The sequence below is a fragment of the Epinephelus lanceolatus genome, chromosome 12 (genome assembly GCF_041903045.1).
Source record: "Epinephelus lanceolatus isolate andai-2023 chromosome 12, ASM4190304v1, whole genome shotgun sequence".
NCBI classification, from domain to species: Eukaryota; Metazoa; Chordata; class Actinopteri; order Perciformes; family Serranidae; genus Epinephelus; species Epinephelus lanceolatus.
Window position 1 is genome coordinate 38,498,454 of NC_135745.1, and position 24,848 is coordinate 38,523,301.

Genomic DNA, 24,848 nt, shown 5'->3' on the forward strand with positions numbered 1-24,848 from the left:
TTTTGCCGCAGTGAGTCAGTTGTGTCATTAAGCATTTTCCTCCACAGTCTAACTCAATCTTGTTTTTCTCCATTGCAGTATCCCTCACTGCGTAGTAGCACATGGATTTCAAGACTTCAAATGAAGAGGTTGGTAGGATTCAATCAATGTAACATTTTGACAGTAAATTGACGATGATTATAGAAGCAGCCTTGGCATTTTCAAGTGCCTGAAACAACGTCGGTGAAAGCATGCAGCTAGAACAGCACATAAATCTGGGGCCCTGTACATGACCTGCACAAATAGACAAATAAACACTGAGATTAAAACAGATCTATGATGCAAGTATCTCCTCTCAACCCAGTCTCACTCCCGACTTGTCAAATAGCAACTGCTGTCGTATGAGGAGCGAGAGAGTTTGCACAGCAACCCGGTCTCACTCCAAGTCGGAATCCGGCACTTGTGCAGTGACTTGCTGCGTCAGACACTGAAGAAAAAAGCATCCTTTAACCTTGGCATGACACACGGCTGGTCACTGTTATAATTAACTTTAACAGTAGGACAAGAACGAAAGTTAAGGCGGCAAAAGTCCAAGTAGGGTGGAAGGGAGTGTTGGTGGATAGGTCCAACAAATGCCAACCTTCACCCGGGAGGCCGGTGTTCACATCCTACAAGATAATAAAGCCAAACCCTGTTCTTTACTCCTTAACCCAACCATGTGTGTCTGCTGTTGGAGGAAAAAAACATCAGTTTGCGTTGTTGTACTGACGTAGTGCGTTTATTTTGAAAGAGACTGTATGTAAAAAGTAAATTTCCTGTGAAAACTGAAGTGTATCTTAAAAGAAGACAACGCATGTAACAGGCAGAATTTGACACGGCGTCCCAGAAAGTCAACAACCAACGACCTTTCACGTCGTATCTGGACGTGGACAGTCCATGGCCAAACATCAATATGTGACAAGGTCGGAGTGAGAATGTGTTGCGCACAGGGTGGGTGGAAGGGGAGGTGCATGGGTCGAACAAATTTCAGACTTTAAAGGGAGAGACTGCTGCTTATGTCCCATGCGAAACCAAAAGTAACAATAAATGTGTAGCATGCTATGCCAGTGACATATGTCAGGTGACATATGTGACATAGGTTGTGCGTTATGCAATCAAACAAACATGCTTTTGTTGCCTAAACCTAAGGAAATAAGTTTATTTTGAAAAGAGACTGTATGCATTTAACGAGCAGAAACTGCATTTTTCTGTGAAGTTTATTTTGAAAAGACACAATGCATGTAAACAGTCTTTTAAAGAGTCTTTTCCCTTCAAAATAAAGCACAGAAAAACAGATTAATGCTGCCTTTTCCCTCCTCCCCAGAAAAAATAACATTATTGAACATAAGTGACCACATAGTAGTCGATGCACATTATACGTTAATATTTTCCGAAAATCAGTGCAAATATAGGCGCTGCTGTCTGTCCCGCTGAAAACCATTCAAAAAGATGACAGTGCAGACTTGTTTGGAACTATTGAGAGCCAAGTGAACCATTTGACTACATGAGTGAGAACAAAATCAAGGAGTGTTGTAACTGTGTCTTTTAATGGTGCTGTATTCAACAAACCTAAATTAATATGTGGCCCCTGAGCATCCAAAACTGATGCTGGACCGGTCCCTTGCGCATAATAGTTTTTTCATGTGGGCCATGTCGGTGTTTGACGAGTTGGGAGTGAGAATGTTGCTCCTTTCAGTGTGAACCGCAGTAATTGACCGCTTGAAGTGACTTTTAGTCGCCGCTTTATAAACTCACATCCTCAGTAACATGAGAAGATGATGGTGATGGACCTGCAGTTGATCCGCTCTTTGTGGCTGTTTGTCAAACTGAGGCCAGAGCTGCTTCATTTATCAGCAAGCTAACACTGCCAACAAGTCGCTTTCCCTTTGATTGTTTTCTCCATCGCTCCTGGCTGTTCCTTTTTTTCTGTCTCTCTCTCTTTTTTTAATTACACAACTGCTTCAAAAAGTTCACCTGAGTTCCCCAGCAGCAGCACAATTACCCAGGTCTGACATTGTTTTAGATACAAAAAGCTTTTTAGTCAGCCAAAAGTTTTTGTATAACGCTAATAATGTTTTCTAAAAAACTCTTTAATACCAGTACACGGTTGCACAAAACCCCTTAGGCTAAGGTTGCCTGTAAATGTTCTTTTAAGGATGCCTTACAAATAAATTAGTTGCCTAAAGTCAGCATAAGCATTACCTTAGGATGCTTTAAAGGGAAAATCCTTTGATCTCTGAGTCTCTGCTACTGAAGAACTATATTCCCTGATGTGTTGCTAAAAGGTCCTTAGTAAGGATTTTAGGGGACCTAAAGGTGTCCTCTACCAGTCTCTTAAAAGGGAAATAATTTGTGGAACATAGTGCATATTCATTATGGCTGGGTTAAATGTAGGAGACAACCTTAGAGGCTTTATGTGACGCTCCTAAATGAACCCTTCAGCTCAGGGAATTATTTTGCATGAGGGACAAATTTAAGTTTGAAACTTAGAGGTTGGTGTGTAAGATTTAGTGGCGTCTAGTGGTGGGAACTGCAGATTGCAACCAGCTGAAACTTCTCCTGGCAAGAATTCCATCAGTGTTTATTGTTCAGGAGTCTTTTGTCAGTGAGCTGAATTATCCACAGAGGGCTCTTACTCTCGAAATCAAACCGACCAGGTGATTAAAACGGGTAGAAACACTGAATAAAGCAGTTTCACTTTACAAATCAATGTTTCTCAGGCAGTGTTTGGCATTTCAGAGACAGGCGGCTCACCCACCACATGCTAATGTGTGCTCACCTTTTGTCTCTGGTAACTTAAGATCCAGACACGCAGGAGGTTTTTACCGGGAGCGTAATTATCCACAGAGGTCTCTTCCTCTCCAAAACAAACAGACCCAGTGATTTAAACCAGTGAAAACAATGAGTAAGGCATTTTCACACACAAAAAAAAATCTGTGTTTTTCAAATGCTGCTTGTCACAGATCAGCGTACTCTCGTGTGATATTCCACGAGTGATGTGACATCCTTAATGTACAGTTATGTAATTGACATAAAGTTATGGAGGTTAGGTTTAGACAAATAAAAATACTGAGGTTAGATTCAGGAAAAGAAACATGGCGAGGACGTACCTTGAAAGGACTTGAAGCTCACTCAAAATACAAATGGCTCCGAAGACGCGACTCCAGATGAAAGTCCTGGAGGAAAGTCTGGGGTTTTGTGACCCATCCATCACCCCATCCTGCCTCCTTACGAGTCCACTCAGTACTGCTTCCCTGTTTACTTCCCTCAACGCATTGGTGACGTGACCGCAGCCTTTCAAAATCTGTGGGATATGTATGAATTTAGGTTGATTACTTGGGGGCGGAGTAGGCCCCAAGAGTTCCTACCTACAGTATGTGCTTATATTTCACACTAATAGCCATTTAACTCAATACTTACTCATCCCAAATCAACACTAAATAGTCACTGACATCATTCTGACAAGAGGAGGAGACACTGTGCCGTTGCCTGCGACGAGAGCCTGAACTAAAGGTTGGTTACGTTTCGTAGGAAAACATAAAAAACAGTTTGTGAGAAAAGCCTGCACAGGTGGGCCTCTAACTACAGTGGATGCGTAGACGTGAATGGCTCAATTTGGAGCCAGTGTTTGGTTTGTCCATTCTGGGCTACTGTAGAAACATGGTGGTGCAAGATGGTGATCTCCATAAACGAGGACCCGCTCCCTATGTAGATATAAACAGCTCATTCCAAGATAAAAACCATGATTCCTATTATTCACTAAAGAAAACATACTCGTTATATTATATTCCATGCCAATACATCCTACACACTGAGCCTCGAGGTAATTCATGCAACCAGGCACAGACTTTTTTAAGGCCCTCCCCATGTTGGAGCCATTAACTCCACCACTCCCGTCACTACAACACCCCTGAATTGGAAAGAGATGTCCTTGTTGCATACCCTGCAGTGGAACTAGTTATGCGCATGGTATCAGATCAGATCAGAGACGATGATGTAGATAATGATGCGGGGAGGGGGGTTCGGAGGGGAGAGTAATAGATAAACATACAATAGGATCAGAGATAAGGCTAATTATGTACAGTGCAAGTGCTACAGTGGGTCAACCAGCGCTCAACCACGTGAGACACTGTCTGACCCAGCTCCATACAGTTACGGCACTACTGCCCTCATTTTGCTGGGCTAATGACTCTCGCACACACATTACTTCAAATAATGTGAATTAATGCGCCCCTCATTTCATTTCTCACACTGCAGCTGCAGGCGGAGGCTCATTTCGTCACATTCCTCATTACGGGCAAAAGATAATATGCTCCATAAACTGACTTTGATTCAAGTTTGACCTGCAGTTTAGATACTCTGTCTAAGAATAGCAACCGTGCAACCGACTCTGTCTTGTTAACTGATGAGCAGCGTATCCCCGGTGACAAGGATGCTGACACTGGTGTCTTTTTTTTCCTATTAGCAGTCTTGTCAGGTGAAGGTGCTTCTTTTATTTAGACCTTTTTAAGTCAAGGACAGGCCAGGCATTGCAATTAGCTGGGGAGGAGGAAGGATATGCAGAATGCAAATTTATGCGGATTAGCATGTTTTAAATGGATCATTGGAAACAGTCCTCACACTTGCTTGTATGAAGCAGGGAAATTCAAATGTGGAGGGTGAGCTTGGTTCCAGCCACTTAATTTCACAGGTTCTTAATTTGCCATCATCCCCATCAGCCTTACATGTAGAACAAATGAGATGATATAATTTTTTTCTCTCAGCGTGAACGTATACAGAGCACTCCGCTCATAAAAAAGCTGTTTCTCAGAGGGTCTGCTCGTTATTTAAAACCATAAATCAGCAGTTGTTCTATGTTTTTTTTTTTAATCTATATGTTTGTTTATTACTCAGAGTGCTGACTATGGTTATTTGCTCCAACATTAGCTTTAACAAGGAGAGCAGTGGAAAAAAAAGGAAAATAACAGACAACGCCAAAACTCTGTATCCTAATTTCCATGTTCATCCTGCAGCGAGTACTCTCAACGACATTTCATTTCATGGCCAGTTAATTTAGTCGTGAAGGGATGATGAATGATTTTATCTTTCTGACTGTTCGCAGACAAAGACTGGGATTTATTTGATGCAAGAAGGTAATGAGGAGCCATTTAATATTCGACTACACTTGGCCAAAGATATTCTGACCATTCAAGAACAAGATGTCATCTGTGTGTCAGGAGAGCCTTTTTATTCAAGTGTAAGTAACCCAGTCCGTCTCATTATCTCCCAATACCGCCGTGCCGCACTTCACACGCTCATACATTGAAATAAGTAACATGCACTGCACAATACATGAAGGTTAAGGCACAAAGATACTGTGAATGCTCACTGAATGTCTCTGTTAATGACAAATCTACATCAGTTAATCTGTTCCTCATGAATCAAATGTAGCTGTTGAATAATGATTCACCTAATGGATCACGATGTACAGAGTGTAATCTTTAAGCCGCACTTGTCGTCATGTCTGGCGACTTTTTCTGCACATTTATTAATTCACTGTTTCTCATTAAAAAAAACTAATTCAGTAACATGTTGCTGGATAAATCTTGGAAGAGGAATGGAGCGTCCGCTGAAACACGAATACTAATGAACGGAAAGCACGACGATGTACTGCAGTGATAACGTTTGCATGTCAGGGAGTCGGAGTGCAGATTTTTTTAGCCTCTGTGACCAATTTACACTTTTACCTTTGAAAAGAAAGTGTGGGATTCCTGCACACCGTCAGCACTAAACATATTGTGAGTATGCAGTTCACAATATGAAACAACAGCATGTTATACTAGAGCTAAATCCTGAACACCTGAGGCGTTACAGAATCAGTGTTGTTGAGGCAACATACAGAAAATCCGAGGTTCTGTACAATTAGAAGGAAATAAGACAAAAGAAAATAGATTTTAACGAACAAGAAAAGTTAAAGGGAGGGAGGATTGGATAATAACCAGTCCAAATTTCATATCCGCACTTGATATTGTCATTGACTCAGGTGTTCATGATGTCAACACTGACTGGTTGTTGAAAATGAAGAATACTATATGTATCGCTAGCAGCCAGTAGGATAACCAAACATCATCCTGTGGAATAAATAGACCAGAAGATTCTGGATACTGCATGAAGAGGAACAGTTACACTGAAGACAACGTTTAATGAAAACTCAGGAGAGTATGATTGTGGGGAAAAGGGTAGCTTGTACTTTAGTAAATAGAAAAACAAAACAAAATAAACATCAAATATAGCCATGCAAGATTGCAATTATGATAGTCACCCTCAATAACACATTTTTTTCTACACCACCTTAAAGATTTGACTTTGATACCATTAGATAAATAATTACCCCACACGATCAATATTAAAGCTGCTCAGAACAACCACCCAAAACTCTTAAATCAGTGCAAACAAAGGTGGAAATGTCCCCTTCACAGCACACCCAAGGTTTTTCAGTTTATACTCGAGCACAGAGAAGGCAGTGTGAGGAATATGTATGACCAAGACATTGTATTTTCAACGAACATAGTGCTTACTGTGTGCAGAAATCCAAGATTTTATTTCACATGATGTTATCAGGTGTGCACCAGCCAACAGTTCCTTTGTTACTTAACTGTTTAAAATGTTGTCTCACAGTTTTGGGTGGATATAAATAATAATATTGACATTTGAGTGACATCGTTGTACTACAGCTGGGGCTAGTATGGCTGTAATTATTTTCATGACATGAATAAGGTTATTTCCCAGTGCAAAACTATACTAAATCAAACAACTTGTGTTGAAAGCATTGAGCTGTGTTCCACTTTCCAAAACTTAGTCTGACATTTTGTGAAGTACGCTTATTCTGTTTCTTGCTAAACGTTAGGTGAAGTCAGTAGCGTCATGTCTGTGCGCTAAGCTGGAGCCAGAAGGTGACTAGCCTAGCTTAGCATAAAGATCAGAGGCACGGGGAAGCAGCTAGCATGGCTCTGTCGAAAGTGAAAAAATACCCTCACTACGCCTATAAAGTTCTTTTATTTCACCAGTACACAAACTGAAAAGTAAAAATGTCAATTTGGGGTTTACGTAGTGTAACAGTCTGCAGCCGAACAGTCACTGTGAGGTTGCCAGGCATTCAGTGGTAAGTGTTGTTCATCTAGAAATAGTTACAGCCTGTAACGCCCCCCCACGCCTCCCACAAAACCCAGACATTATTCTTTTTTATTAGGCCCAGACAGTGTGTTAAGATTCAAGGCATTAATACAGCAGCAAGCTACTATCTGCTGTGTAAAGATGTAGCGGAGTAATGGCATTGCAATCCGAGCTTCTCTGTAGTTTGGTGTGGTAAGCCAGTCTGGCTGTGCATGCATGTATATGTGTATATGTGTATCCCACTGGCTAGCTCATCGTTGCCACTTTGCACTGCTCTCATACAGCGGCTAATGCTGGTATTGGGGCAGTGCAGAAGCGTAGGATCCACCCTCCAGTTTACCCCCTGGTTAAAACCATGGGTTCTGTTAGCACTGTTGCTGCTGTTTAGCGCTATTTATCGAGTTAGCTCTGTTAGCTGCTAGCCGGCGGCTCATGTTGAGAACATGTCTTGACTTCTCATACACTTGTCACCAACTAGCTCAGTGAATGTGACAAGTAGGGAGTCCACACAAAAGATGTAGTTAAAACAAGAACGATTTATTAAACTAAAATCAACTCAAATGAACAATGGAGTGTGTCAGTCAGTGATGAAAGCCATGCATGGATGTGTGTCAGGTGTGTTGTGGAGGTGTTGAGGGTGCAAACCAGTGCCAAGCAGCGTGGATGTCTGCTGCAGGAAGGGAGAGAGTAAATGAAAACATGAGGCAGCTTTTACAGCCTTGAAGGGCCAGGTGAGCTTAATCAAGGCAACAACCCTCCCATGTCAGCCAGCTGCCTAATGAGGTTGGCTGGAACATCCTCCAAGACAGTGGGAGGGGCGTCACGCACTTTGAATTTCACATCGAATACCAATGAGGGGCGGCACGGTGGTTAGCGCTGTCGCCTCATAGCAAAGAGGGTTCCTGCTTCGAACCCAGGGTGTGGTAGTTCCCCCCATGCGGAGCCTAGAGGTGCTTGTAGGCATATTTCTTTAATTTTGGGCAGGGCCAGGCCAGCTGTTTCCCTCTGTCTCCAGTTTTTGTGCTCAATAAGCTAAGCTCCAGCTTCATGTTTAACGCTGAGACAGGACCGTGTTCATGTAACTCTCGCCAGGAGAGTGAAAGAAAAGAAAAGCGTGCTTGCCAAAATGTCTATTTATAATTAATTTACAGAAATGTAGCTCAAGATGCTCATTAGTTGTACAAACAAACATCTGTAGAACAAAAGAGAGTCTAAAAATGATAATATTGAATTAGCACTGCTCCCTACTTTCTGTATAATTGTTATTGGTAAGATAGGCTACGCTGCCGTTTCTAAATGTACCCTACAGAAACAAATAAGGATTTATAACTTCATTTTTTAGGCTTTCATCTTGTGGCATTTTATTTAATTGTGATTAGATTTAAGTTCTGGCAAAAGCAAACAGTCCCACTTGTTCTGCTGTAAAAGCTCCCACAGGTTCAGCATCAGTCTGAAGTCATTTCTCTGTTTCAAACTGAATGTCTTCCAGGAGAGGACTGTAACGATCAGGAGGCAGACAATTGGAGGGTTTGGCCTGAGCATCAAGGTAATTTAGATCCCAGCTGATTACGCCGCTCCTCCCAACTGCTTTAAATTAAGTCTGAACAAGTGTTATTGATCATTTTTTGGTCAAACTGCAATAACAGCTTTAGCTGAGGGATTCGCAGGAAATTGAGTTGCTTTCAAGTGCCTTTGACTCGTTCTGTGTTTGTCGTACCTTTTGTAATTTAGTGTTATTTAATTTATCTCCTCAGGGTGGAGCAGAGCATAAAATCCCCGTCGTGATATCAAAAATATCAAAAGAACAAAAAGGTTTGTTGTTTTTGGTTTTTATCACCTCGTCCATCTCGCCCCTCTGGTTTATTTTTACTAAAGTGGTTTTTGTTGTCTCCAGCTGAACTCTCTGGGCTACTTTTCATCGGCGACGGCATCCTTCAGGTAAAATGCCAAAACTCCTGTTTACACGTCTCACCCTACCCTGCAAAATAACACACATTTTAATAATTCATGTGCCACATGTCCACAAAACTGCATCCGTATAGGTAAATGTCACATCTCCAGGCTTTCATTTGTTACATGTACACCAGCAACAAAAAGTCTCCCACATCTCATCTGTCTCAGCTCATCTGATGCAGAGGAAACATTTACAAGCCAGCCAAAGGCGCTCTGTATTCATGGCAACTGTGGATGTGACTATCTTGTTTACAGTTTTCAGCGCAGATGCCATAACATTATTATTGTGCGTCCCTCATTAATCATTTTGAAGATGGAGCTACAGTGATGTGATGCCAGCAGTTTTATATAGGGTAACCCTGTTACTGTTGTTTCCAGATAAATGGAATAAACGTTAGAAGTTATCGCCACGAGGAAGTGGTAAGCTGTCATCTCATATCTCATATTTTCTTACACTGCAACGGCTCTTTCAACAGCTTATCTTGTCTCACTTTAGGATTTGTATCTCTTTGACATGTAAAGACAATTGTTTCTGTTTCATGCTTTTTTTTAAATGTAACTGCAAAAAAAAAAAAATATGCGTAAGTCTGTGTAAATCTCTTATCTTGGCTTTCCACTCTCAGGGTGACGTTAGCGCACCATGTTTCATCACAGCAAGCAATCGGCAGAAAACCTCACAGTTTACAGCTCCTGCAATAAAAATATCGCGTTTCTTCTTTCCAGGTCCAGGTTTTGAGAAATGCTGGTGAAGAAGTGACTCTTACTGTCTCTTTCTTGAAGAAGACTCCAGCCTTTCTGAAACTGCCCCTGTGTGAGGACTGCACATGTAAGAAACCTCTGAGCACACTCATTAATTAAAGTATATAATCACCAGTGCAAAATAATTAACAAAGAGTATTTATAGCTGGTATTATTTTCAGTCTAGGATTGGTTGTCCTGGCGACAATAAACTCGAGCCTGAAGAGCCACTTTGAGAATAAGAAATATAAATTCAGTTGCTTCACTTTCTTCTCATTGTGACGAGCACTGAATAAAGATGCAGCTTTGCTAAAATGAGGGAGGGGGGGTTGAAGAGGGGAACGGACAGATCTCAAGCTTCACAAAATCTGCTAAAGACTAAACTGAAAGAATTGACATTGCTCATTGTGGTGCAATTGATTGCTCTTGCATGGGGAAGCTTCAGCCCCATCATCAGACATGAAAGCTTTCATAAAATCCTTTCATTCGCGTATATAGGCCAGGTTGACTGGCCAACCAACGAGTCAACTGAATACAAATTGGCACAGAGCAGCAGCCCACACTGGAGGAGAACAAAGTAACACATTTTTGTTGATAACTGTGATTCACTGCAGTTGGAAACCTTGAAATAGATGGAGGTGTTGCTCTGAGTTTAGAGGGTTTATTGGCTTTTTTTTGTTTGTTTGTTTGTTTGTGTCCCCGCTGTACATTCAGGCATCCCCAGCGACCAGAGTAGCGGGACATCCTCTCCTCTGTGTGATAGCGGCCTGCACTTGAACTACCATCCCAACAACACGGTACTTTTTTCATTAGCCTCCTCTTCTTTGACTGACTGATTCTATAACTGTCCCTCTGTAACCATGCAGCAGCGTTCCCGGTGCCAGAAAGTAGTTTCCATGCAACTGTCACTGCTTGCTGATAACCGGGATGCTCTATCTTTATCTTTTGAGGAGGGTGAATCAGCTTTCCTCTGCAGCGTGCTCTCACTCGGCCTGCCTGTGCACCTGCAGCAGCAGCAGCAGCAGGATTCAAGCTCCTGACATGTCGATTGTTTGAAATGCGCGAGGTGGGAAACGACAAGCTCCTCTAAATTGCGTTTCACACTTCTGCAGGACACGCTGTCCTGCTCGTCCTGGCCCACGTCCCCGGGGCTTCGCTGGGAGAAGAGATGGGTGGACCTGCGCCTTATTCCACTGCTTCACTCACGCCTGTCACAGTACAACCCGGGCTCTGACGTCTGCAGGTGAGCTGTGGGACTTCATCTTGAAGGGTCAGTGGTGTCTGTTCTCACTTGCAGGGCTGGTGTCTCCCTGAAAGACTCTGCAGGCCGGCAGTGCCAGGATCTCTTACTTGTTCAGTGCTCGAGGGTTTACAAATGGAGCAGATTGCCACCCTTCATCTGTAAAAATACTCTTATTCTTACTATTATTATTATTATTATTATTATTATAGTAATTTTTCTGTTACTAAGTATATCCCTTTAAATACAATTGAATAAGTGAAATAGTTCTGCAGTGAGACAGACTTTCTGAATAGTGGATGCTTGATGTAAGAAGCCAAAAAGCTGCCAATAATACATTTTTATCTTGCTACACTGTGGATGATAGAAACAGTAATCTTGTGAATTGACTCTTAATGGACCGCACTTGTGGTTTGGCATGTTTTAGCTCATTGACTGAAAGTTGCATAATGGTATTAAACATTTTTAGACTGATTAGCCGTGCAGTGGGTGTTGGGTTCAGTATATTTTATGACACAACGGTGATACACTTCACATCTTTAATGACATCAGACTCAAAACAGACCAGGAATTGTGAGTTTTTGATGCATTTAAAGCTAAATAGTGATGAACCTGCTAATTATTATCCCCTGAAATTGCAGCTCTACTTCACTTTCAGGCTGCAGCTTTACTGTTTTGTTTCACTCTCACTGCTTTCATAGTGTCATTTTTGGCAGCAACAGGCAGCTTTTTTTTTCAGGAAAACCCTCTAAAATCCAACTGTAGACCACCTGCTCAGCACCAAACAGCAGACAGACACAGTTTTAGACTAGCTGCTGAACATAGTGGAGCCTGTAGCAGCTAAAGAGGCAGATATTTTCCTTGGGAGTTGGTAAAGACCAAAAACAGAGCTAAAGAGAATAAATATTGGGCTTACATTCATCAAGTGGACAGAAGCACGACTCTAGATGAATAATAATGTTGCTCTGTAATGGCTGGGTGTGTAAACAAGCAACTTTTTGCAAACAAGTCAGCTAAATATACTTTAAAGGAGATAATATGTAAGTGCTGTGATCACAATGTGCTTCTACTGCCCCCAAGGGGCCAAAAAATCAGTTGATGTAGGTTTAAAGGAATAGTTGAACATTTTGGAAAATACTTTCTATATAGAGGGAATCGCCTTGTTGTTTACAAATACTTCCGGGTTCACGTCACTGTATCACCGTTTAGACTAATCTGATGTTTGTAAAGTCTATAAACACAATGATTAAACAAACATTACTATTTCTGTGTGCACGTTTTGTAATTAATAACATGGTTATCGTAGATTAGCTGGGCTAACCGGTAGCTGTTAGCCATTAGCGGTGTCTGTAATAACTCAGTAACTTAATAAATGGTCCGTGAAATAATTTTTTTTTCCAGCGGATGTCTTAGTTACAACATGACTGAGCTAACTGGAGTAGTTTCATGTCGTATCCGACAACGGGAAGCTTTTAACAGATGACGTCCTGATGTTAGCTTTGCTGCTGCTGTTAGCTGTCCCTGTCAGCTGCAGCCACTGATGCTTTCTAGACATCGTGCTTTCACAAAACTGAATAAATACCACACATAGCAACACAAAACTGCTTTGCTAGTTCAATCATGTTGTAACTAAGACATCCACTCCACAACAGCTAACGGTTAGCCCAGCTAATCTACGATAACCATGTTATTAATTACAAAACGTGCACACAAAAATAGTAATGTTTGTTCAATCACTGTGTTTATAGACTTTACAAACATCAGATTAGTCAACAAGGCGATTCCCTCTATACTGTATATACTTTTTCCATTTTTGCTTTTCTCAGTGGTAGGGCTGCCCCCAGAATAATTTTCCTACTCGACCAATAGTCATCATTTAGGGCCATTGGTCGACTAGTCACCCGCGTGTTTACGATATTAATTTAACTATTATATTATATATTTTGGTGGTTTGAGTTGAAGGTGTGAGAAAGAATAGTATCAGTAACATTGTTAACACTGTGCTACATTACAGAGAAATACAAAACCGTACTAATGAACCTTCATTAATATAGGCCTATATTTTATCTACAAGTGCACGTCACACACTGAGCGAGCCGCCTGTTAATGACGCTGTGGGCTAATGGACATGTAGCTACTTCCATGTTTCAGATGATATGTCATGTTTGTAGTCGACCAATGAAGATGAGTTTACATATCACCTTGGGTTTGTCCTTCACCTTCTCAAAATGATCCCACACTTTGGATTTCCTGCCCGACATGTTATTAACTAGCCTGTGGAATAACCGCAGGTACCAGCCCTGGAAATTATTGTTGTTTCTGGTGTGCTGCTATATACTCCTACTAGATAAATTGCAATTGCAGTTATTTTGGTATTGCTGGTTACTTTGAAAATCCACTGAACAAAGTAAAGACATTACATGAGAAGTGTTATTTGTGAATTTTCGAAGAGTCTGCCCAGAGTTTTACATGTAAATGAAATTCAACACTAGCTTTCCTGACCCGAAAATAGAGCAAAGTTGAGAAAATTACATCTTTCAAGTAAGTGTCCGGTCTTTGCCATTTGTTTCTCATCTAATGGAAACTAATGGCTTCCTTGAACGTCATAAATCAGTGAGAGAGTTACAGCCTGAATGTAATCTGTAGTTCAGAAGCTGAAAGTTGCTTGAACACCCCCTAATCTTTTGTTTTTCTCTTCATTCTCTCAGGAAAAATGCTTTCCAGGTCATAGCTGTAGACGGAGTTTGCAGCGGGGTTATACAGTTCCCCACAGCTGAAGACTGCTTGGACTGGCTTCAGGCAATAGCGAGCAACATTTCCAGTCTCACCAAGCACAATGTGAGTTTAGAATAACACTTGTTTGCTCTATTGCCTCTCACGGTCCCCTATGTAAACCAGTAAGACACTGGGTGGGGAGCTGATGCAAAATACTTTCAGTTTGTGGATCTTCTAACAGTTCCTTTGCAAATGTCACGGCATTAAGTAGACACATACTAATGTCTTTTCACACGATGAGTAAAGCACGCACTTGAGCCCCAGGTCAGGATAACAGCAATTGCGCTGTACTACACTTACTCCCTCTAAGCAAACCCCTGTGCTTATTATCTATAATTCAACATAAAATGTTATACAGTAATGATAGAAAGCGGCAGCAGCAACAAACAAAGAAACAACATGCTGTATTCTTTCTCTTGTCGAGTGCATATTGTTCTAGCTGTAAAAAAAAATTTCCAGATGGGTGATGATGCTCAGCGGAGGGTGGGTGGGGGGGGTCGCATACACATGCTGCGAACAAGCTCCATCATATGTGGTGGCTCATACGAAACCTGACAGAAGTGTCCAATTTTGACACATTTATCAGTATATTTAGGTGTTTTCTCATGCAGCACACTATAAGTTACATTTCTAGAGAGCCTGCTAAGCCGCCATCCAGAAATATATAGCCACACATCAGTGTCGGTTCTCCACATGACATGATACGACATGAAGTGAACAGCAGTGAAAAACAGGGATTTGTAATTATCATGTGTCCACTGGCGAAGCTTTGTGTGCGTGTGCGTGTGTGTGTGTGTGTGTGTGTGTGTGTGTGTGGGAGAGTCTCCGGGGAATAATGGAGGCCTGGTTAATTGGAGTGGACGAAGTGAGGGACATACGAATCATAGCACTGATTGCTCACTGCCAGAATGGCCTCGACAATGGAGAGTGTGTTTCTCTCTGTCTGGCCTTGGCATTTACCGAGTATGCGAGCAACATAGATGGATGCAGGATTTTAAAAAAACCCCAAGATGTCTAATTGTAAATACGGTATGATTCTGACATTTTTTCAGACAATTACCCGGATTCTCTTCAGAGAAGTAGATCGGTTATTGTCGTGTGAGTTTTATGTTGTCGTGCATTGTTTTTATTTGATGTTCTGGATTTTATGTTTCCTGCAGCTCAGAGTAAGCACACACTGTTCACCTCAGTTTATAACAGAGTCCCTTTTGTGGCAGTTCAGAATGTTCTTCCAGTAATAGAAAATAAACTGAAACATAAAAAGAAAATTCAAAAGAGAGATGCATCAAGATGAAGAGTCTACAGCCTTGTGAGCAGCTGTGTGAGGCTGTAGTCGGGCACAGTGGTGCTGCAAGATAAGTGTTTACATCAGTGTGCTGAGGTTATGCAGTTATGATGTTTATTAGCATGCTAACATTGCTAATTAGTATTTAAAACAAAGCACAACAGAGACGGATGAGAACGCAGGTTTATCATAAACCAGTGTGTTGGACAAACTGGAAATTTTGACCGACTGATGGCACAAGATGGAAAATAATCTCTGTAACAGACATCTGTTTGCAGAATCCGTTGACAGGTGTTGGAATTGGATGCATCTGGTTTCCGTTTGTAGTCCGAGCATTATCGACCAATTAGGTTTGAGCGGGCTTTGGCTGTCTACAATGGGCAGGTGATATGGCCCCAAAATAAAATCACATTTTTTTCTGTGACAGCAATGTTACAGTAACATCCTTACTTTTGGCATCAACTAGAAGTTACTGAAACGCAACAGTAACGGGATAACAATGGCCAGAGCAAGCAGAACTGTTGCAACTTTGGTCACCAGAAAGGCCACCAATGACCACTTCCTCCACATGGGTAGGGGGATAAATGGATGACAGAAAACTCACAGAGGGGCTTTCATGAGTCAAAAACATAGGAGATGAAATTAATTATGTTTGTGTTCCTCACCCCAGCTGTTCCAATTGGGGGGGGCTTAAAATAAGATCACAGTATTTCAGGGTATTTTTGTGAGAACAATATTTTTGACAACATGACAAATTAGTAAAAAAAAATATATATATATATAATTAGTTTGAAAAAATAGAATCGTAACAAAATAAGTTTGCCTTCAAATATTCAGTAAAAACTTAAGAAAAATGATCTGTCATTTCTTTAGTTTGTGAACAACAACAGTAACTCAGAGTGAGATTCAGATTCTGTTACAATATTAATTGTTCAACAAAATAAAATCTACCACAAATTACGCATTCAAACAGCTCCCAAATACAAAAATGTCCCCTGGGATCTATAAATATAAATCTGTAGGTGATTTCTTTCTTTTAACAAAATCCTAAATGACTGAGTTGTTTATTTTTCCACCTGGACCTTTATGCTCTGCCATTTCTCCTCTAATCATCACGCTGTAACCTGTGACAGGCTGTTATGATACAGCAACTATTACACATTAACATTTATGGAGTTTTTCTGTCTGCCGTGAGCAGCACGTAGGTTTACATCACCAAAGGTTTATGACAAAATCACTAGAGTAGAGGGAGAGACGCTGTGCTGCTGCCAGAGGAGCCGCTGAATGAGTTCCCTCTGAGCGGTAACTTGCTATAAGAGTCTGAGAAGTCCAGGGCTGTTCATAAAACATTCAGGATGCCACAGTTTATTCCACACTTGTGAAGCTGCTCCTCTTTTTGGAACCAGCGGGGAGTCAGTAATAATTTAACATTCAGCCATGCTTGTTGTTGCCATGGGTAACAGTACAATGTCAATATGTCAACAAGTCAAAATATCGCAGGTATCACAATAGGAATTTTTCATATGATATTAAAAATTAGACCGGTATTATCGTGAACGAGATGATGTGGTACACCCCTATCATCTACAGGGGAAAAGTCCACCTGGAGAGCAAAAGAGGCGAAATGCATTAGCAGAAATCTAATCTCAGAACCCATCGGCTATCATCTTCTGGTTTTAGAAATTAGCCAAAATGTTGTTTGGACTGGTCTTAGCTTGCTAATCAAACTGTAAATAATGAGCACTGTATGAAAAAGGAAGTCTTGTTCTGGAGCTCCTAACTTAGCCTTAGTCTTAGCTTAGGAGTGATTTAGGAAAGCTCTCAGAGCAAGGAAGAGACAGAAACTTTTACCTTAGTGAGGAGGTGTGGTTGACCTTGGTGCTAGGTGTGATGCATTCTTTTAACAGATGTGATTGGTTGTCACAGACACACCCTTTCTGTGAGCCTGTAAGGTGTGGACACCCAGTGGAAATGAAATGAACTGCTGGCTGTGAAAGTGTCATTGTTAGTGTGATCACTTTGCTGATGGACGGTTCAAACAGACCAAAGTCTCTTAGCATGAGGAAGCTTTGTGAATACGGCCCTGGATCTCCTGGAATACTGACCATTGCCCCTCAGCTTTATCGTCATCAGAGGTCGGAGACTGGATGAAAAGTGAAAGTCAATATTTACTGAGATTTTTCACTCAAAACCACAACTGTCGACCTCGTGGTGGCACTAAAATAAAGTTCAGGTGATGTCCAGAATCAATAGGATTCATCCTCTTGTGACCATAAAAGCCTGCACAAAATTTCACGGCAATCAATCGTGTAGTTGTTGAGATATTTCAGTCTGAACCGAAGTGACGGACCAACAGACATGAAGCTGTCAGGCAGGCTGAAAACAAAGATAACAGATAACAGAGCTCTTTATTTGCTATCTTTAAGCAAATTTCCCCAATTAGGGACTAAATTACACATTTTATTATTTAATATTTTCTACTCTAAATTTAACTCAGACACTCTGTATTCACTTTTATTTTTTGTAATATGATGTGTCATTTGTTTATGTGATGTGTTTTGGTGCTTCGTGATTTCATTTTTGCTGCGACACAACCAATTGCCCTTTTGGGACAAATAAAGAGATTTATTGATTTATTTATCATGCTGAGGATCAGCCAGAGTCCCACAAAGAGCTTAAAAAAAAAACAACAATAAACTGTGACACTAGAAAATGTATTTGAGGAGCTTGTTTTATCAAATGTTCACCCGTTTTTTTAAAAAGTCAAAATAAATATTCATAGTTAGACCTTTTTAAAAACTGCAATTTAATGAGCCCCACTTATTAAACAGGAAACCTTGCAAATGAGATGTACAAGTGGACCAAAATAGCACAAACTGCTAAAAAAAACATACGAATATCGAGGATCTCATTAAGAGTAAGGTCATCCTTTTCTCGCAGAGCAGCTTCAGTCTGTCTTTGATGGCTGTTGTACAATTGGGCAGAGCTGATTGTAGTCAAATATTTCACCATTTGTCATGAAAGAATGAGTCCCGTTCTCTGAGTGATGATGAAGCAGATAGTCCACTCTTCTCTTTGCAGTTTTAAAACGTTAATCTGCAACCTCACTAGTAACTCTGATAAGATAAGAAGGGATAAAAATAAGAAACTGTTGTGCCAAAGATGCTCAGTATACCCTAAAATCACACATGTACATACACACTAGTAAAATAAGATAAACATGTACAGAAACAGGACAGAAAAGTGCATCAATGTTACCATATTACAAATTACCAGCATAAAAATGTGCCGTGTGTATGAACTTAAAATGCACTTTAAAAGTCCACAGTAAGGTACCTTTGGGGCATTTTAGGAACATGCTTTCCAAGGTTCACTCAGCGATTCTAATCAATGTGAGATTCAGCAAATATCTCATGTTCTGCTCGCTGTCAGTTCTGTGTGTGCGCTGAAAAAATATCTGGTGTTCAAACACAGTCCTGGCTCTGTAAATGAGACACAAACAAAGTGGCTTGGACGGAGCTACATGACTATTCCAGCCAATTAGCAACAGGGGGCGTTGATGCTCGTGCAAAGGACAGGAGAAGGCCATGAATGTATAAAGAGAGAGGCAGTGGGAGCGGAGAGGGACGGTAAATCTGGCACATGCTAACTAACGTGCTGAACTCCAGCAAATATTCTTTCTCCAGAATCGCTGACTTCTCCCTTAAGTCTCTCTGTTTTTAAATGTACTTATGAAGTTGTCTATATTACAGGTAAATGAGCAACAAAAGTGGGCAGTCTCTAACAAGAGATGGGATTTTTACGATTGTGTTTGTAGCAATGAATGCAAGTCTTATTTAATGAGAGCTCGGGACACATCCAGCCGTGTTTGTAGGGACCAAATCATCTCTTTTTTAATGAGAGTTTAAGACACGTCCAGCTGTGTTTGTTGCGATTTTTTAATGAGAGTTTGGAAAATTTTCAGCCAGTATTTTTTATGAAGAGTTAGGGACATTTCCAGTCGTGTTTGTAGCGATCAAACCCTGCATTTTTTTAATGAAAGTTTGGGACATTTCAGCCATGTTTACTGTGACTCAGTTGGGAATTTTTAACGAGAGTTCGGTAATTTGGGACCACACCGGGTGTGTTTTTTTAACAAGAGCTTGGGAAATTTCCAGCCGTGTTTGTAGCAACTGAACTGAGTATTTTTAAGGAGAGTTGAGAACAAATTCAGCCATGTTTGTAGAGACCAAACCTGGTATTTTTTTAACAAGAGTTCAAAACATCTCCAGCCGTCAACCAAAACCTGTATTTTTTAAAGAATATCTACCACTCCACCCGGCTTGGTCTTGGCAAGGTGCTGGAAACATCAATAAGTCCAGATTGGTCGATAAAGATGTCTGTGCACTTACATCTATGCAGTGTTTCACTTTGTTGTTGAGCTTTCGGTCTACTAGACCTTCATCAGAGCATACATGAGGCAACAATGCACAGGCTGGTGAAAGTAACCAATCTCAGTCTAATCACTGGCTGTATGCAATACACCTGTGTGCAACCCTGGTGGTAGGAGCTCCACCTTCTGGGAGCTGTAGTTTTTTTTAATACTGGATGGCAAAGTGAAAGGATACAGCCAGTGATTACACTGAGATTGGTTATTTTTACCACCCTGTCCATTGTTGCCTCATGTCAGCTCTGATGAAGGTCGAATAGACCAAAAGCTCAACAATAAAGTGAAATACTGCATAGATGTAAGTGTGCATTAATCTTTTTCTACCATTAAAGAGAGTTCAGAACATGCCCAGCCATGTTTGAAACAACCAAAATTGATCTTTTTCAACGGGAGGTTGGGAAATTCCAGCCGTGTTTGTAGCAACCAAACAGTGTATTTTTTGATGAGCTGTCCAACCATGTTTGTATTCACATGTTACTCGTTACCTGCTGCATTGTCACAACATAAAATTAAAAACTGAAATGTAACGAAACAGACAGTGTCGACACATCTGCTACATATGAAATGTACAAATGTGACACACCCATGGTTTCCAGAAGTGTACAGTGCTAACATTTATTCTGGCGATTGGGTTGTTGAACTGAGTGATGTCTATGTCTTTTAACTTTATTTCATGTTCTGTTTTGCAGTTGTTTTTATTAATTCTAAGCATATATCATTGTTAGGGGTGTAACGATTAATTTTTACAACGATTCAATTCATATCATTTTCCATGGTTCCGATTCGATTCAAGAACGATATTTGGCTCATCTAGAACGATACGATTCGATTCGATTCAAGGGCTATAAATCGATTCAGTAACTTTTTTTGTTTTGCCAAAAACTGAACCAGTGTGACTGTGAAATACATACCTGAATACTGTGGACAGTGCAGGGGAGTTTTTTCTTGAAAGAGAATCAGGGATTAACTAATTTTGGATATAAATAAGTAAACACAACGATTAATGGCAAAAACATTCACCTTTTATTAAATACTAGAATTATCACAAGTTCAGAACCTGCTGATCAAAAGACAAAAAAAGTGTGATCAGCATTCCTCCAGGCTGAATTACAACTGAACAGTAGGTTTCCCTGCTACTTCTCTTGTGATTTTCAATCAGTATAAGAGGAGTACAATAATACACAAAAATAAAGTGCAACCTGTTAGGTTGAATGGACAGTAGGTTTCCCTGCTACTTCTGTCATTTTACTCAGTATAAAAGGAGTACAATAATATACAAAAATAAAGTGCAACCTTACCTATCAGGTTGAATGGACAGTAGTTTTCCCTGGTTCTTCTCTGTCATTTTACTCAGTCAGTACACATTCAACAGACAGCCACCGACTTGTCCAGAACACCTCCTTTTTCGCAGAAACCAAAGTGTTTCCACACACTCGACTTCAAATTCGGCTTGAAAATCTCCAGCTCGTCCGCCTCCTCTTTGCTGTTAGCCATGCTTCGTTTTGTTTTGAGTTGGCACTACCGGCACATGCCGATGACGTCACACTCAGGGAGAGTGAAGCGAATCGAGCAACTTTACGATTAGAAGTGATAAAAATACATGTATATAACGTTGTCGTGCTTAAATACAACGCACAAATGCTTAGTAATCGATATAATCGATTTTTGACCTTGTAAATCGATTTCACAGCAATATCGTCATCAGTGAGGGACAACTTGCCAAGGCTCTATCGATGCAGTTAGATTGTAGGAAAATAAATCGATGCATCGATGTAATCGATGAATCTTTACACCCCTAATCATTGTCCTTCAGTGACTTGCAAACATATGATGTCCTCAGTTTTCCCTTGAAAACGAGATCTTAATCTTAATTGGTTTTACCTGATAAAGCAAAGGTTATAATAACAAGTGCGTCGCACTGCAAGTAGCAGATATGTAAAACAGTGTAGGAGTTGACTACAGTGGATTGAGGACGATGTTGATGATGAAACAAATGAACAGAGAGGTTCATCTGTGTTGCAATAACTGCAGCTGCCATTAATATAATGGAGTAAAACATGATATATAGATTGCTGAATACAGGAAGTAAGTACAGCTCTTGTAGAGTAAGTGTTCTTAATTACTTTTTGTATATTGTGAACCAAGTTCTCCTGTATGTACTTTATAAGTATGAGATGTATTTGTTTTGTATCTAAAAGAATTTGAAAAACCCCACAGTGTTTCCATATTTGTGTCAGAGGTGGGGTAGACCTGCAGTCACTGTGCCTGGTCACAACAACCCGCTGAATCTGAACAAACCCACTGTCACTGCTCCCGTACATCCAAACCCTGCTCACATCTTGACAGTTATCTGGCTGTTTCGTTTCAGTTCCTCCGCCAAAATAAAAAAAAAAAAAAAACACTTCTTGTTTTCTCCCTCGGCCAAAACTTCTGTAACATTTCAAAACAAGCAGCTGTGACTTGTCCTCGCCTCTATAGGAGGACGGGCTCAGGCCTGGACAGCTTAATTTGGTGCTCTGCTGCTAGGAAAGAGTTATATCGATAGTATAGTGTGGATTAGGAGCGAGTGATACCTGTGATCTGAGCAGAATGTTTTAATTTAAAGCCTGACTGCTCTCTCAGTAGTTTCCTCGCTTTTATTATCACAGAGAATGGATTTTTTTAAATGGATTTTTTTTTTTTTTTTTAGGAAGAGCCTTGGGTCCTTGTGGAAATGACTATCTGTCTCATTTTGTAATTTGCATGCATTGAATAAATGAAGAAGCTCTAACAATATTCCTTCAGTGCTGTGCTTAACATGTTCGCACAGACACTGTGATTCATAGTTTATTTGTTCTTAGACACTGATTGTCAATCTCTACAGGGTCCCGCAACTATTTTACATTCTACTAGTAATTGGTGTCTGATTGTTAGCAGGAGACTTTTTAATGAGTTATTGATGTTCTTGTTAAATTTAACAGGTGAAGAAGATTAACCGAAATTTTCCAGTTAACCAGCAGGTAAGATGTTTCTCCAGGCAGCGGCCGAGCTCCTGCTGCTTGTTCAGCCTTTCTTTTTTGCTTGTGCTGTCTTTAATTTGTGTGTTTTATCCTTATCTTAAATCACAAGTAAATCTAACCAGGTCAGTGAGTCACAGCGAGGACACAGCACCACATTGCCGGCGATTGCAACACAAGGAGAATGTTTGCATCATTTAAGTCCATCCAGCGAGAAATGATTAGAAAACAACTTAAAGTGCCTTCAGTCAGTTAATTTGCAGTGTCATCTCTCAGTCTAAACATGGGAGTTAATGCAAGGGTGGGCTCTCTTCTTGTGTTACTTATTTATTTTGGTTTCTGCCGCACACAACACGTGTGAATTCACTTGACGATTCTTTTATGAAACACGACGCCATGAGACGCGCCTGCTTGTCCCGAATCTTTCATTGTCTTGTTTTGCCATCCATCAAAAAACTGCAAAGAGAAAAACAAGCAAACATTTTACTCAGGTTGCAATCACCCTGAATTTAATGAGTACTGATGTCTGAAATAATGTCTCAGAACATTTGCAGGGGAGGCTTTCTTTCTGTTCTTCTCACCATCTGTTTCCTACTTTAAACCTTTTGCCTTCATGTAGAGGAGGGCACCTTTATTAGACCATTGTGGGCATTGTTAATGGGTGTTGTTTGATCCTTGTAATGTATACAAATAACCCAACAAATTTTCATACAAATATTGTTGAATATTTTATATTTTATCCTTTTATCTGACTGAGTAATATGCAGAAACATAGATACAGAAATCCACCACCTGGATGTTACCACTCAATTGAATGGGTGTCATTGGGGTTATTACACAGCTGTGTTCAATAGTCAAGTCTGATTGGTCAATTATGGCATTCTACGGTCTGTTAAGCTGAAAACACACCGGCAGTACCGTGATGCAGTGCTTCATGTGACGCGCGTCAAGTGCTACCCCTAGCACACACTGGACGCGTTGTGTTGCATCTCGTCAACAGACGACCACAAGGTCTGTACCTCTGTCACCTCTGTCTTAGCTTAAAATCATCTGTAGAGAGCCCCTTATTAAACTTGATTTCTCACCAGCTGATCTCCAGAGCCATGACTCACCAGGCAATATCTTTGGTTGTTGTCTTAATAATGACAGCACTGTGGGTTGTTTAGCTCGGGATATTTCTCGACCTTAATGAGTCTCTCCTCATCCATTCTTCGCCACAGAAGAAACAGCAACAGCTACAGAGTTCTCTATAACCCCTTTTACACTGCCAGATTTTCTGTGAATGTTGGGCCGTTTTGCCGGCCAGCTGTGAGCGTTTAGACACACAGAGGCGGATTGGCGAGTTGATCCGAGTTGCCCAATTTTCTGCCTCGTAGGGTAGTCATATTGGTGGAACCCTTTTAGATTAAACAGAACGATGCAGCCTTCCGCAACGGGAGGGGCTGTTGATGACTTGTGGGAGGAGCTGTTGATGACGCTGCACGTGCGACCCACTGGCGGTGGATAAACAGGAAACAGCTGATAGCAGGAATTAGCAAGCAGCTAGTCGCAAGAGGGAAACACAAACCTGCCAGGCACTAGCCATGTTTCCATCAGCCTGTTTAGATGCGCATCTAGAAGTATCGCATCGGAAAATTATGATGGAAACGCCAAAATTAAAATTAAAATCCCCTGATTCACACAAACTAAAATTCGCTCGCTTTAGCCGGGTTTTGGTTGATTCAAAAAAATGTTGATTTGCAAAACGGGGGATGGAAACAGTTATGTTCAAATTAAGTCTGACGTAGCGCACCTCTCTCCATGGTGATATCCACACTCCGGGTCAGGAAGGCATTTACAAGTTGGTTGCATTTACAAGCTGGTTGCCAACCACCAGAAGACGTAGAAGAAGAAGAATGCGGGACTTGTTTTGTTTCTGGTTCTGTGGAAAACTCGTGCAAGTTCGTAGTTTTCACCAAAGTCCGTACATTTAATGGAAACACACAGGATGCGCATTTCCCAATGATTCAAATCACTTTTGGATGGAAACATAGCTACTGTAAAGATGAGCAACTGGGGAGACAAGGCATTGCGCGCCCTTCTTGTCCTCGCAAACGAAGAGGCCATTAACCGTCAGATGACGGGGACGGTGAAGGACGGGCCGACTTATGAGAGAATTGCCGAAGGACTGACCAGCCACGGCTTCCCTCCCACATCACTGTTTACATCACACGCTGAGCTACAAGTTTTGTTACTTGCTCATGCCCCCCATTGCCCCGAAAA

General features: G+C 40.9%; 1 protein-coding gene across 1 annotated transcript in view; it reads left to right on the plus strand.

Annotated features, from left to right (window-relative positions):
* The window catches only part of sntg1 (syntrophin, gamma 1), a 54,970-nt gene that overhangs the window by 18,452 nt on the left and 11,670 nt on the right, over nucleotides 1–24,848 (plus strand). Inside the window, exons 3-13 of the mRNA XM_033650050.2 lie at nucleotides 79–128; nucleotides 5,120–5,254; nucleotides 8,660–8,716; nucleotides 8,925–8,982; nucleotides 9,065–9,108; nucleotides 9,502–9,543; nucleotides 9,847–9,949; nucleotides 10,576–10,658; nucleotides 10,974–11,104; nucleotides 13,810–13,939; nucleotides 22,551–22,589. Of these exons, the coding sequence (XP_033505941.1) occupies nucleotides 102–128; nucleotides 5,120–5,254; nucleotides 8,660–8,716; nucleotides 8,925–8,982; nucleotides 9,065–9,108; nucleotides 9,502–9,543; nucleotides 9,847–9,949; nucleotides 10,576–10,658; nucleotides 10,974–11,104; nucleotides 13,810–13,939; nucleotides 22,551–22,589 (849 nt within the window). The 5' untranslated portion in view covers nucleotides 79–101. The remainder of the gene's footprint in view (nucleotides 1–78; nucleotides 129–5,119; nucleotides 5,255–8,659; nucleotides 8,717–8,924; nucleotides 8,983–9,064; nucleotides 9,109–9,501; nucleotides 9,544–9,846; nucleotides 9,950–10,575; nucleotides 10,659–10,973; nucleotides 11,105–13,809; nucleotides 13,940–22,550; nucleotides 22,590–24,848) is intronic.